Source organism: Kalmanozyma brasiliensis (assembly GCF_000497045.1).
Source record: "Kalmanozyma brasiliensis GHG001 unplaced genomic scaffold PSEUBRA_SCAF6, whole genome shotgun sequence".
Classification (NCBI taxonomy): domain Eukaryota; kingdom Fungi; phylum Basidiomycota; class Ustilaginomycetes; order Ustilaginales; genus Kalmanozyma; species Kalmanozyma brasiliensis.
Window position 1 is genome coordinate 671,280 of NW_015961989.1, and position 13,815 is coordinate 685,094.

At 57.7% G+C, this 13,815-nt stretch overlaps 4 protein-coding genes across 4 annotated transcripts; 3 read left to right on the forward strand and 1 right to left on the reverse strand.

Annotated features, from left to right (window-relative positions):
• Positions 1-6,024: 6,024 nt before the first annotated feature.
• On the forward strand, positions 6,025-7,479 carry PSEUBRA_005617 (Zn(2)-C6 fungal-type DNA-binding domain protein; the record flags this gene model as incomplete). The annotated part of the gene is made up of 1 exon (XM_016439017.1): positions 6,025-7,479. The coding sequence occupies one exon, from the start codon at positions 6,025-6,027 to the stop codon at positions 7,477-7,479; it is 1,455 nt and encodes a 484-aa protein (XP_016290334.1).
• A 1,041-nt stretch (positions 7,480-8,520) lies between these two features.
• Positions 8,521-9,372, reverse strand: PSEUBRA_005618 (uncharacterized protein; the record flags this gene model as incomplete). Its single annotated transcript, XM_059465572.1, has 1 exon — positions 8,521-9,372. The coding sequence occupies one exon, from the start codon at positions 9,370-9,372 to the stop codon at positions 8,521-8,523; it is 852 nt and encodes a 283-aa protein (XP_059320400.1).
• Positions 9,373-9,854: 482 nt separating this feature from the next.
• PSEUBRA_005619 ((Uracil-5)-methyltransferase family) lies at positions 9,855-11,525 on the forward strand (the record flags this gene model as incomplete). The annotated part of the gene is made up of 1 exon (XM_016439020.2): positions 9,855-11,525. The coding sequence occupies one exon, from the start codon at positions 9,855-9,857 to the stop codon at positions 11,523-11,525; it is 1,671 nt and encodes a 556-aa protein (XP_016290336.2).
• A 348-nt stretch (positions 11,526-11,873) lies between these two features.
• Positions 11,874-13,706, forward strand: PSEUBRA_005620 (uncharacterized protein; the record flags this gene model as incomplete). The annotated part of the gene is made up of 1 exon (XM_059465573.1): positions 11,874-13,706. One exon carries the CDS (start codon positions 11,874-11,876, stop codon positions 13,704-13,706), a length of 1,833 nt encoding a protein of 610 aa, XP_059321656.1.
• Between the last annotated feature and the right edge of the window lie 109 nt (positions 13,707-13,815).

Below are 13,815 nucleotides of genomic sequence, written 5' to 3' on the forward strand. Positions count from 1 at the left end.
CTCCAGGTTTCCTATCTACGAAGGACGCTCATTGATCGCTCCCAATGGCCGGATATCATCGTAAATTGGGACCGCAGCCGAGGAACCAACGTAGCAGCTGAAGAACCGCATCGTTTGCTAAGGCGAGGTCTAAGCTTGTTCGTCATGGGAATGTCTTTGATCGTCACCTGGCAAGCGCATTTCTGGTAAACAACTGGGTTTCTTGTGGGTCTGAGACCTTGTCAGCGCATGGGATGGTGTGCAACCATTTGATGCAGTCACTCTACGTTGCATGTCGATCGGAGCTGCAAAGGTACCGGCTTGGTTTGGTCGAGGTCACATGTGATCCCCTCATATTATGGACATGGCAGACTTTCTGCTAGCACGCGGAGAGGCATGACATTGTGGCTTATGGCGGAACTCGAAAGGCACGCGAGCCGAGTCTGAAACGTCAAGCTGAGGGAGCACGTCTGGAGTTCATGCGATGCCCGGTGGGGATCCAGGATGGCTTCGCTTCTTGCTTGGGATGGTGACGAAAGTGACTTGGCTCGCGAGATCGACGTCGGTCACGTAGGGGGTCAGACAGCTGACTTGTTTCACGAAGATCGCCGTGACGCAGACAAACGCCTCGACGAGCTTGCTTGTCGATCTGACGGGATTTGTGCGAGCCCTTTCCCTGGCTCCTGCAATTCTTTTGCTCACAATAGTCGGCACGGAAGGCTCATCCACGAGAATTGGTTCCCATGGCGTCAGAGGGTCTTGAGAAGAAGCAAGTCGGAGTTTGGACAACGCGCACAGACCGTAGACCACAACTTGTACGTACAGGGTCAGCACGCCTCTCGCTGCCGTCTGTATCGATAGTACTCCCAGAGGTGTAGACATAACAGGCTAAGCAGCGCCGACAAGTTCTCAGCGTTGAAGTGGACGATGCACAGGCCAGTCTTCGGACAAGCCCTGGAGAGTTTCGCCGACGACAAGGTCAGTCCGAAACAAGGGGTTGCTCTGATACCGGGTCCACTCAGCACCAGGGCACAAAGCAATCGCCGATCCAAGTGGGTGTGCTTCGAGACCCCTTCCAGTCGTGGAGCGAGAATGGATTGTCAGCGTCTCATAGACCCGTGGGACGGGCAGGGGAAGGCAGAGAACTCAAACCACGCGAGAAAGCAGGACTGTGACCAGAAATAGCTTAGCCCTGAGACGCCGTATCTCGCCGCGAGTTTCGCCGGGGCAGGCAGGCTGAACAATAGGAACGGAGGGGCTAGAAGCACGCCTACGGCGACTCACACGACCCATGACTCGTGGTCCACTCGACCGTCGGTGTGATCTTAACGGCGACCCACACAAAGACGCTCGTCCAGCCAGATTCTCTGGCTCACCGCGACAATTGCCGGACCACACAGCATTGCAAGGAAGACGATGTGAAAGACAAAGAGGCGGTATGTCGGTTATGCAAGCTCTGTGCCATGCGACCGCAAAAAAAGCATTTCCAAGCGAGAGGCAGAGGCGTGCAGATGATGAACTTTGACAACCAAACGTGGTTCGGATCTGCAGTGGATGCGGCTCGGTGGTGGGGGAGGGCAGATGAGTGCAACGGAGAGTTTCGCAGTCAGAGCCAGCTCGGCAACCAGAAAGGGGTGCGTTACGGCATGGGTGGGCCACTCAGTTAGACGAGATGAAGAGGGCGTCGCGGAGCGAGACAAGAGAGCTGCGGAGGCGGTGTGGCAGGCTGAGACGGTGTTTGAGGCGAAAAAGGGCACACACGCAAGGCAAAAGGAGAATTCATCGAGCCGGTGTCTCGCGTAAATTGCTGTCGTTGTGGTGGGCGCAAAGACCGCTGCAGAGAGGTGATCCAGCCCTGGTCGCGCTGCACTTCATAAGCCTCTCAGCAGAAGAGCCATCGCCGCTGCCAATTCCTGCAGTCGAAGGTTTGCCGCCTTGTAAGCCGGTGATGAACAAGCACATCAGCACGCTGATCGGACGGGTTTCGCTAGGAAACGCGGCGAAGCGCATCCTCGCTCAGTCATGGCGGCACCATCCCGAGCGGATGGGAGCCTCGGCGTCGCATACGGCTCGATGCAAGGTTTGGACAAGTCCAAGCGAGCTCGGAGACAGGCCACACGATCAAGGGAGGTCTCTTTGCTTCCAGTGCAGACCAACTTGTGAAGGCGTTCAAAGGCCACCAAAGACGAGTCGATTTGAAATCAGGAACCTGGCCATGTCCTTGTCTGCAGGCTCTCTCTCTCGAATGGCTGCCGCGGTTGGGTCCAATTTGAAATTCTGGGCGCCTTTGCGCTGTCTACTGTATGTCCTCTCGTCGCATCCCCAAATGCCGCTGGACCCCTCTGGTGAGATGAGCTTGCGTGAAGAAGATGTGAGGGGCAAGACAGAGTGTGCTCACTACGAGATATGCACTCTGCATTGTCGCATTGGCGTGCTATCCAGCATGCACGCGTGGCTACACTCTAAACTCAGAGCCGCAGTGAGACCGAGTAGAAAAATTGCGGGGAGGATCGGGTCGGAAGCGCAAAAGGGAGTGGCACGGCGCATGATACATCCGTCGATGCAGCAAAGGGCATCGAAGAGCAAATGGACTTGCGATTAGTTCCGGTTCAACCGACGACACCATGAGCGCAGCCTAAGGCTGCAAGAGAGTCAGTCGTCTTTGTCTGCAGGAATCTGGGGTCGTCCATGTTGTACAGGCGCACTGGAGAACAAATCCAATATGACCTCGCATTGGTTACCGCCCGTTGCTCGTCAAACGAAATGGCATCTCGCTTCGGAGCACGGGCGCAGGAGCTTTTCTCTTGCATGACGAGGTGGCGGGCCCGCTATTCGGTGCAAGCAGGCATCAGAATCGAATGATCTCTGTCAGTCTCAGGAAGACGACAAAATGCACCGCTGCCACAGCGTGATCAACAACGGAGTGGTCGAAGGGGCTGCTGTACATCTGAAGCACTTGATGAGCCGGGGTTGGTGAGCTTGGATGCTAAGAAAAGCAGTGCGCACTATAGAGTTAATCTGATCTAACCGAGCTAGGAAACGAACGAGCGGGGCGGTCGAGCATGGGGGACAGGAGTAGAAAAAGTGTCTCAGCCAATCAGGTCGCGTTGTGATTGGTTCAACTGACTAGGCGCGGAGCTTGAAATCAAAAGGAAAGTGGAACGAGACGGGTCGGAGTATCAAGTTGGACAGCCCTAAAGACGACATGGGTAGGAAGAGCGCGGCGGTACAGAGCGGGTCCGCGCCTTGTTGTCTCCCTCTTCCCATGCATGCTGCAGCATGCAAAGTGCATCTCGGATGCTCAAGTCCAGCATCCATCACAGACAATACAAACTCTCTTTTTGGCGACGCACCAGAGCGGAGTGTAGAAGGACCATTGTTGAATAGAGTTTCTGTTTGTGGGGTCGTCGGGACTACCTTTCCGTCTACTAGGAGAGAGCCAAGACAGGATTCAGCCCATCCATAGCTCGGTTTGCGCTTCGGTTGTCTGCCAGTCAGACAAAAGACGCCCTCTCGAGCAGTGACAGGAGCGTGTTCAAGTGGCGACAGCAAGTGACAGATCGTAGAGCCCTTGTTATGGACAGACAACTATTCTGACCGAGGGGAGCCGTCATTGGCGACAAGGACCCCGTTGCTTGCCGCGATTTGGCTGGTGGCCGAGTCGCTTTACGGCATCGTACGATCTGCGCGGCTTGAGCGTGTTCCTGGCGGGAAAGGGCAAGGGCGAGTCGACAAGAACAATGAGGAAGAGGTTCCCTTGTCGACAGGCGATGAGTGTTCTTGTTCTTTTTGCACGCGACCGCAGCCCTGCATCCTCGCGGATCGAATTCTGCTTTGATGCAACGAATCAAGTTTGGCTCGCTTAAGTGGGAATGACCATCATGTGGTGACAGCATCTCGAGACTGCAGCGCTGGCCCTAATGCCTGCGCCCAAGTGATCTGCCTGTTTGCGTGTTTGGGCATCGGCACCTCGCTGCCGTCCGGGCAGCGTCCCACCTTGCCTTTGAGTATGACGAGTCGGCATGCATCAGCAAGCTTCTATGGCTATGAGGGTGGCGTGATGAGCACGCGGCTGCCGACAACAGGGAAGCTTTGCTCTAGTCAAGCCGGCACGCTGCGGTCTGAGCCCTGTTTTCGGGTTCAGGTTCCAAGGGCGAGAATCAGGGCTAAGTCACCCTTGGACCTTTGTTTGAGACCAGTTGGTCGTGCCGAAGTGTGTCTACGTTAGCTAGAGACACGGCTGAAGGTTAAGCTGTTGTCTCGTGTAATGCGCTGCCGCTCATCCGCCACCGCTGTGCATTGCATGGCTTTCCATTGTTCTCAAAGTGGGATGCTGTGTTTGCAAATCAGGCTGCATGACCCACAGACACGAGCCTTTGATGGTCTCGTTGTCCTTACGAGAGGGAGAAGGCCGTGCTAAGTGCATCTAGGCCCGCCCATCTCGCCTCGCCTAGGCAATCAAAAATCTCTCCGTCTTGCCCAGCCGCAGCGACGACTCGCTTAGCAATCCAAGCCTTTTGCAGGAGACAGAGAGGCGATCCAGCGAGCGAATGGCCTCTCTGCTTTGCTCCTCGCCTGTGACCCCGCGCTTTAGTGCCTTTTTCGACCCCGCCTTTTTGACTGGATTGGGCGCAGTCTAAATTCTAAACTTTCCCATGATGCATTCTCTTTGCCTCGACCTGCAGCTCCCTGCTCTAGTGCACGACTGGGCACTCCTCCTCCTCCTCTCTGTCTGCTCGCTTAGCAGCGCAACATCCTTTTTTCCGTGCTTTCCCTTTGTGCATCCCTCTCAGCCGGCAGAGTGAGAGTGTTTGGTAGCTTTGCCTCTTGCCGTGCCGTCCCTCGCCCCCACAACGAAAGCAGCAATTTTTAGCGTCCAATTCTTTCCTTTCTCTCCGACAGTCAGTCAGCCAGTGGGCGCGACCTGCATTCACAGTGCATTACCGTCTGTGGTGCATGGATGGATGAATCGCAGGGCAGCTGCTCGGATGCCACTGGTTGCCTCTGCCTCATTGTGAGGCCTGCGTTCGAACTTTCTTATTGCCGTCGTTCTGCCTCCCTAGCCTCCCGCTTGCCTGTCTGGGACGGCCTCTCAACGACGCCATGTGAAGATCCCAAAGCTCGCGAAGCACAATCAAGTGTCAAGGTGCTTGCAGGTATATTGGGGTCCAGCCCAACTCAGCTCCATTAACCGTCTGTCATAGTGCTTGCATTGATCGCTTGCTTGCTTGCTCGCCCTTGAGCGCAACGCCTCTCACTCTCTCCTCTGGTGCCTCTCCGGCTATGAACCTATCCCAATACCTATGTCTCACTCTGTGATCCTGAGACACCATTGCACCCTTCTTGTCTCTCGTTGCCCTCCTTCCTCGCTGCGTTCCTATCCCAAGCTGCTGGCTCTGCTGCTGTCGCCCTACCACACCCGCTCCCACCCACACCCGTCACCGCTTCGACATCCAGTTTTTCGCTTCGACCCGGCCTTTGCCTGCCGAACTGTAGCGCCGCCATCTCCTCTCCTGCTTTCCTGCCTTGAGGCCTTGGGTCTTGTGTCTCGATCCTCCTCCGGCATCCCAAGCATAGCAGCTTCGCCTCCCCTCCCTCCTCCTCACCCCAGATTCTGGTTTCTTATAAGCATCCCTACTTTTTGTGGCTCGTCGTCTCCATCGATCCCATCGTGTTCTCGCTCTCTATCTATCTCCGCAACGACGTCCTTCCTCCTCTCTACCCCTCGATCTTGCACTCATCGCAACAACCAGCTTCTACTGGCCAGTCTTGTCTCTACGACTCCTTGATCCAACATCGTACAGCTTCCGCGTCGTCCACCTGTCACGTAGCGCGCTCTGGATCCCCCTCGACCGCACCCTCCTTTAGTCTGTCACTATCACAGAGCAGCAGCGCCATTCTCCCACTTTTGTCACATTCTCTGCTTTGTCTGGGATCACAACACGTCTGAGAACGCCACTTCCAGTACGACTCCCGCTTCACCAGAGTCCGCTCTTCTATCTTCACCATACTCAACTCAGCTCATCTAGCTTTCCTATCACCACAATGAGCTCGATCAGCAGCGGCAGCAGCTCCTCGCGAGCCTCCCCTTCCTCCAGCTCCACCTCCCGCAGTCCTTCTGCAGAGCCCTCCTCCTCCTCCAATAAGAGGCAACGTCGTCTCACGCTCCAAGACATCCACATCCCCGCCGGCTTCGAGATCGCCAAGCACCTCAGCGAGGCTGGCTCCGCCGACTACCCCTCGGAGGAAAACATCGAAAAGGCCGCCGAGGTCTTGCAGTCGCTCCGCGGTCGCATGCCCGATGGCTCCGACGGCCAAGTTGCTGCCTGCGACTACTGCAGGCGTCGCAAGATCCGCTGCGACCGCATCAAGCCCACCTGCGGCAGTTGCGTCTCTTCGGGCAGGAAGTGCACCACCGAGGACATGCTTCGAAAGCGTGGTCCCCCTTCCAAGAAGGAGCGCGCCATCCTCGAGGCCGCTGGCATCATCTTCCGCGGTACTCGTCCACACAGGAGACGCAGAACCGCCACTACATCCCTTGGCTCTGGCGCCGCCAGCAAGCAGCACGAGGAGATGGTCAGAAAGGTCAAGGAAGCTGCGGGGACAAGGACCCGCGCCAACTCGGCGCAGACGGGCGCCGCAGCAGCATCAGCGACTCTCGTGGATGGCTACGACGTCGGCAGCAAGAGCTCGTGGATGGAGATGTTGAGCGTTGCCACTCAATCTGCCAACCCCTTCGCCGACTCGCCCGCGTCTTCACCCTCGGACATCTCGGCGCAAGACACCTTCCACGTCGACGCTGGCGCTTGCGACTATGTCATGCCCATCGGTATGGCACCCTTCCCACCCCGCACTGCCATGGACAACGTCAACAGCAGCGTCCAGTGGGACAACATGTGGGCCACCTTTGGCGCCGATCTCCGCAACAAGTACGTTCCTGGCGGGCCGACGCCACCTTTGGAGCTCCCCAACTTGACTGCCTATGCCATCAACGCCAGCGTCGACAGCAAGGACGGCCTGTTCAGGTCGCCGCTCGCGTCCTTTGACGCAGGCGCTCTCGACTGGTCCGCATCCAACGTGTCGCCCTCGCAGTACCAGAACATGTACCCGCACGGCGCGCCCATCGCTCCTCACGAGCAGCCTCCTCTGGTGATGCCTGTCGTCCACGTCGACCCGCAGATGATGGTGCCCCTCCCGCAGCCTTTTTCGCATCCCCTCCACCACCAGCAGGCACACGAGGCGCAGCAGCAGCCCTTCATCAACTCGCCCTCCACCATGGCTGCCGAAGCCATGGCCTTCCAGTCGGCTATGGGTCACTTTTTCCCCAAGCGCGAGTCGCCCGCTCTGTCGCTCCACACGCTCTCGTCTTCATCGTCGAACGTCGACGTGAGCACCCCTACCGAGCTGGACCAGTTCATCTCGATGGGCGATCCGTCTTTCCCCCAAAATCAGCATGCGCTCGCCCACCAGCAGCAGATGTCGTACGCCATGTCCTTCTGAGGCCTCGGGAGCAGCATTCCCCAGTCGTTCCTTTCCTTAATCATTCTCTTCATCCGGTCTAATCGTCACTTTGTGCTAACTTTCTTGTATTCTCAGTCTCGGCTCTTCACTTCCCCGGGTTTCCCGCAGAGATCTCTCTTGTATCTTGTACATCTAATACTACCACTTCAAGGTTCTTCCGTGTCTACTTTGTCTGCTTGTCGTGTGTGTTGGCGCAACGTGCCTCCTGTAGTGCTCGCTTCGATCAGCGTGTGAGACGAGCCTCTGTCTTGAATCTGACCGGGCAAAGAGCATGCGACGACTCTGTCCTATCACGTCGCCTCTTGCCGCACCCGAGCCAACGATTCAACAAAACGTCGGTTTCGTGGGCAGCAACACCTAGCGTTTGGTCGACCCGACTGTTGTTGGGTCATCTGCTTGGGTTAAACACAGCCAAGGCTTCGTATCAGCAACCCTCTCTTTCATCCTCTGCTCGGGGGACGCATACTTACGGATGCCGCTCCCATGACCCGTTGGGGGCGAGGTTGGATGACGATGCGTCATTGGTTGGGGTTGGGACACCGGTTCTTTGTGCTACTTGGGTCGCGTTTTTCGGGCGCAAGAGCGTCCACGTCGGTGCGCCATCAACAAACCCAGGTGATGCTCCCACTTCCATTGCCAGCCCCACTCGCCATCGATCCCCTGTTTAAAACTTCAGTGGGGTCAGCGAACTCGGCTGTCTCCAGTGCTGTACCGGCTCGGCAGGATGGACAGATAGGCGTTGAAGGTTGATCAATTCTTGCGATGCAGCAAGACCAAGATCGAGCCCGCACGACCCCCATTGACCGCAAGGTTGCCTGGGGCACCGTGCTCGTCAAGCTAGACAACGGCCTTACAGAATCTCAGTCCGGCGGATGTCCAGGACGCAGACAATGGAAGCACACGCAGGCTGCGAGTTCCGTCATGCGCGTGCAGAGTCTCTGCATGGATGGGATTCGACCGTGAAGTGGTAAAAGTACATGTTGTTCGGGAAAGTGGCCCCTCTCGCGCATCGACATCGAATCAGTCGTTCCTCGCACGCTTGCTGTGGTATCCCTCGTCTGTTTCGAGAAGCTCGCGCTCGACGCTCGTTGGTCTCGGCCTCTTGATCGCCGACGAGGTCGCCAGTGGTGGCGTCGACTCGCGAAACCTTTGCTGAGCGTCGTACTTGGTTGGCGAAGAGGAGTGCAGATCGTGCTCGTATTGCCTCCGCGACGAGGAGGGTGCGGACGGTGCAGTGGGTGACCGCGAGGGCGGGCGACGGTACGATGCTGCTGCGTACGAGTCCCTTCTCGTCGATCCTTGTGGCGATCCTTCGGATGTCGGATATCTCTCGCCTCCTCTGCTATCTTTTCCTCCAAGTGCTGCTGATGGTTGGACTGGAGGCGGGGGAGAAGCGTACCCTCGGGTGATACCGCTTCCAAATGCGTGGTAGCTAGGCTCGGCATACCGCGCCGGATACGGCCTGTACTCCTCCCCACCCTCGAATCCCCTCGTCATACTTCGGATCTCGTACGCATCACGCTCCCTCTCCAGATCCCGCTTGCTGATGGGGTTTGCTCTCCGTCTGGCCGCCTCGGCCGCCGCTTCGCGCTCCAACTCCAGCGCATGCTCGCGGCGAGATTGCTCGACCTGAGCCCGCTGCTCGCGCTTGGCAGCGACGGCATCGAGAAGATAGTCAAGTTCCTCGCGAAGCTTCTGGTGCTTTGCTGTAGCTTTGACGACGTTGGCTTTGAGGTCGGTGTGCTCGGTCGAGACGCGGTCGAACTTGTCTTTGGATTTGAGGAAGAGCGACTTGTAGTCGGTAGATGGGTTGGCGCCGCGAGACTTGCGGACTAGTGGTACTGATGTCGAGGTGCTTGCGATGTCGGACATGCTTGCGAGCGCTGATCGCCTCGACTAAGACGTGGGCGATGTGTGCTTGAAAGGTGGAAGACAGCGTTGAGATGACGGGATCAGGGTCTTGACGAAGCAAGCGAGAAGCTTTGGCGCAGCTCAGCCTCGCACGGATCCGATTTCTGCGCTGAAATTGTTACATCGTCAGCTCTCGAAGCTTAAAAACAACCCATCTCCGATATCCGCGCTTCGAAATTCTTCTAAAAAAGCAAGAAAAAAATCTCGAAAAGTGGAGCGAAAAGGCTTGAAAATGGCTCTGACCTGGTTGGCTGTCAAAGAACGATGAGCACCACCAACACCATACCACAAGCATGTCGATTGCTTGCTAGATGCTCTTCAGATTCTTGACCATCACACGACAAGTGACTCTGCCCATAGTCCAGCTCCAGTGCCAGTCGACCTCAAAAGTGGCCATTGCTTTTGCAAGAATACCTGCATTGCACAGCGACAGACTTGCTAGAATGTCGTCCACACTCCCATCTTCGCCCGAGCTGCCACCAGCCAAGCGAATGCGCTCGCGCTCGCCGGAGCAGCCTCAGGCCGAAGCAAATGGCCAGATTGGCCTTGCATCGACGTCCGCCGCTGCCTCTGAGTCTACGTCCGCTCAGGACAAGCAGGCTCGCAAAGCCGAAGCCCGTCGATCGCGACAGAAGCGCAAGGACTACGCCAAGCAGCTCACCAAGACCGGCCGCGAGCCCATCGAGTTCGACATTGAGGACCTCATCGGCGCTCGCAATGTCACCGACATCCTATCGGAAGGGCTGGAGCATAAGAACAAGTTCGAACGCGGCACTCGGCTTACACTTCAGATCGAGCGCCTCGATGCACACGGTGACGGTCTCGCCATCGCACCAGAGCGCGATTGGGTCATCGCCGTGCCGCACACTCTGCCAGGAGAAAAGGTGACCGTGGAGATCAGCAGCAACGAACGGCTGTACTCCAAGGCCAAGCTGGTGGAGGTGCTCGAGAAGAGCGCCACAAGGCAGGACGAGCTGGTACGATGCAAGTACTTTGGAGACTGCGGTGGATGCCAGTACCAGATGATTGACTATGCACATCAGCTCGAGATCAAGCGAGGGGTGGTGGAGAGGGCCTTCGCCAGGTTCTCAGGCTTGGATGCGGCATTGATACCGGAAGTGCTGCCAACCATCGCCTCGCCAAACCAGTACAACTACCGCACCAAGCTCACGCCGCATTTCGAACTTCCGTACGAGCTGCGACGGGGCAGGCGGACGGGCATTCGCAACGACGCCAATGGCAACGGCAAAGCTGAGTACGATGTGCCAATTGGCTTCGACTGCATCGGCACAAAGAGGGTCATGGACATTGAAGAGTGCCCCATTGCGACCAAGACGATCAACAAGGCACTCCCCGCCGCAAAGCAAAAGGTCGTGGACACCATCGAGTCGTTCAAGAACGGCGCGACAATCCTACTCCGAGACTCGCTGATCACCTACGACAGCTTTGCAGAGGATCTCGCGGTCACATCGAGCGCCGGCGAAGTGGAGCGCGAGTTCGACACCGAGGTCGTCACGGACCACAAAGCCACAGTCAAGGAGCGTGTGCTCACGACCAAGTTCGAGTCGCCTGCCGGCACCTTCTTCCAGAACAACCGGAGCATCCTTCCGAGCCTGCTGGACTACGTCCGCGATGCGATCACCTCTTCCGGCACCGGTGGCGGCCGCTACCTGGTCGACGCATACTGCGGCTCGGGCCTGTTCAGCCTCTGCCTCGCCTCGCTCTTCCACGAAGTCTCGGGCGTCGAGATCTCGTCCGAATCCATCAGGTACGCTACCAAGAATGCCGAGCTCAACGGCATCACCAACGCCAAGTTCCTCGCCGGCAACGCAGAGGATATCTTTGCCAGGATCGAGTACCCGGCGGAGAAGACGACCGTCATCATCGACCCACCCAGGCGAGGATGCGATGAGGAGTTCATAAGGCAGCTGGTGAAGCTCGGACCGAAGCACATTGTCTATGTGTCGTGCAACGTGCATACGCAGGCGAGGGACGTGGGGCAGCTGATTGCGAAGGATGCGAGGTACAAGATCATGAGTGTCAGGGGGGCCGATTTGTTCCCTCAGACTCACCACGTCGAGGGCGTCGCGGTCTTGGAGCGCGTTGATGCGTAGTTCACATACTGTTCGAACAATTACGCTTCATCTTGTATCCAGCGACTACGCTGCGCAATGTGCTTGTCTGCGACAATGTGTGAGTGGGAGGATACCCGATCTGACTTTATGTGAGGCATCGATGGACCATGGTCAGGAGAGAGAGGGTCAGTTGAAGCCATAAAGCTCGGATATCGGGCGCAGCTTGTGGAGCGCGAAGAAAATTTCCCTGAGAAAGGCGCAAAGTGCTCCTGCAGCTCAAGCTCAACCGGCCTGCAGAGCTCCTCGTGTGTCCTACTCCTCCCCATCACCGTTTCACCAATACTTGGATCTCTTCGGCATCCGGACCAGACACCGTCCCTGTGAGCGATGGCTTCAACACTCGGACGCTGTGTAAGGCGGCTCAGACCAGCCGCCAATTCGGTCGCCAGCTCGTCTACCGGCACAACTGCATATGCAAGCAGGCGGAACCTTTCAGCGAGCGTGCCACGCCATGACGACGAGAAGCCCGACCGCCCAGGATCGGACGAACCTTCGAGCTCCAGCACCTCGGACAGTCAGCCCAGTTCGTCGAATCAAGCGTCGGGAAGCTCGACATACAAACCGTCTTCCAGGGCGGGAGCGTGGCCCTTCGAACACGCTTCTTCTTCTTCCAGTGACCCAACCAGCTCCAAACAAGACGCTTCCTCTTCCTCTTCCAGCTCAACCTTCAACCCGTACAAAGGCCTCTTTGACGGCAGCGACCCATTCCCCACCGTTACCGTGCCGAATCTCAGCTCTGCTCCCGCCGCCTCACCCACAGCCCCCACCCAAGCCTCCTGGCTCTCGGACCAGCTCGACTCGCTCACCACCTCGCCCCGCACACCTCGTCCGAACGCCCGCTCAGACGATCGCAAGAAGCATCCCATCCCGCGCTCGGTCCTGTTCGCCGACTCGGACCGTGCGCGGCAAAGCGAAGATTTCCGACCGCGCAAACCTGCCGCTCCACGCAAGCGGTTCGACCGAACGCCCCTCACGCAGCAGGAAGCCAACGCCTTCATGAGCCTGCTCAATCAAGCCCTCGCCGGAACATCCACTCCAACATCTTCACCCCTACCCACGGCGGGCGAGAGGGAAGAAACACCCTTCGGAAGCTACACCTCGCTCATTTCGAACCCCAAGACGCAATCGGGGTCGAAAGCGCTGTTGCAAGCCTTTGCGACGCGGAATCGGTTGAAGCGGTTTGAGGAGGCACGAGAGCAGCGCGCGCGGCGCTTCATGCGCGAAGGTCTCGCCGGGTCGATGGACCCGTTGGTGCTAGAGGCAGGCATCGATGAGGCGCGGGAAGCCATTGCAGCGTGTGAGAACCTGGTGGATTTGCTCGACTGGGCCAAACGCGAGGTGTGGGGCATCCATCCTACCCCCACATCGGCGGAAGTGGATCTTGCCAACACACTCGAAACCTCGGCGACGAGCACGGAGGGTAAGCGAGAGGTCAAGTATGGCAAAGAAACGCCGTTCTACCCGTCGGTGCTGCAGTTGTTGTTCCTGACGATTCGGGATCGATATCGAGCACCACATGTAGCGCTCACCATCCCACGCACGACGCGCGCGCTCGGGATTGAGAGTTACGTCCTGGGTGTGACGGGTTCGCTGTACAACGAAGTGCTCAAAACCCAATGGGACTGGCTCGGCGATCTTCCCGGCGTCGTATCGACTCTCCGACAAGCGCGAGAGACCGGCATCCTGTCTGCACCGCTCAAACACCCCATCGCCCCCGAAAAGGGCGCAGGCGGCCTGGCGACGAGCGAAGACGAGAGTATACGGGAGACGGTCGATCGCATCGCGAATGAGGTGCGCAAGTACGTGCTGGATCAGAAGAACGAAGAAGATGTGTTTGGGGAAGGATCGGTGGAGGCGGGCAAGGGGGGAAAGATGGGAGGGGTGAAGGGGTGGAGTGAGAAATGGCTGTTGACGCAGGCGGAGGAGGCGACCGGGTTGGCAGGGAGGCCGTTCCGGTTGACCCAGAAGCGGATGTCGCGGTTCGACCAGCGGGAAGGGAGAGAGAGAGGGAGGGTGGATGGTGAGAGGAGGATGACGCCGAGACCGTTTAGAAGGAACGACGACGGGTATCAGAGGGAGAGCAGATCGGCGTCGTCATCGCCTAGGTTTCCGTCGCAGTACAACCCGCGCTCATCTTGGAGATCCTCAGAGCTCCCGTAGTCGATTCACCACGCCCTCATGATCACAATCGCAGCCATCACGCTCATCTCGCGCAAAACACGACCAGAAGTGAAACGAAAGAGACTGTGATTCCAAAGGAACGATCAGC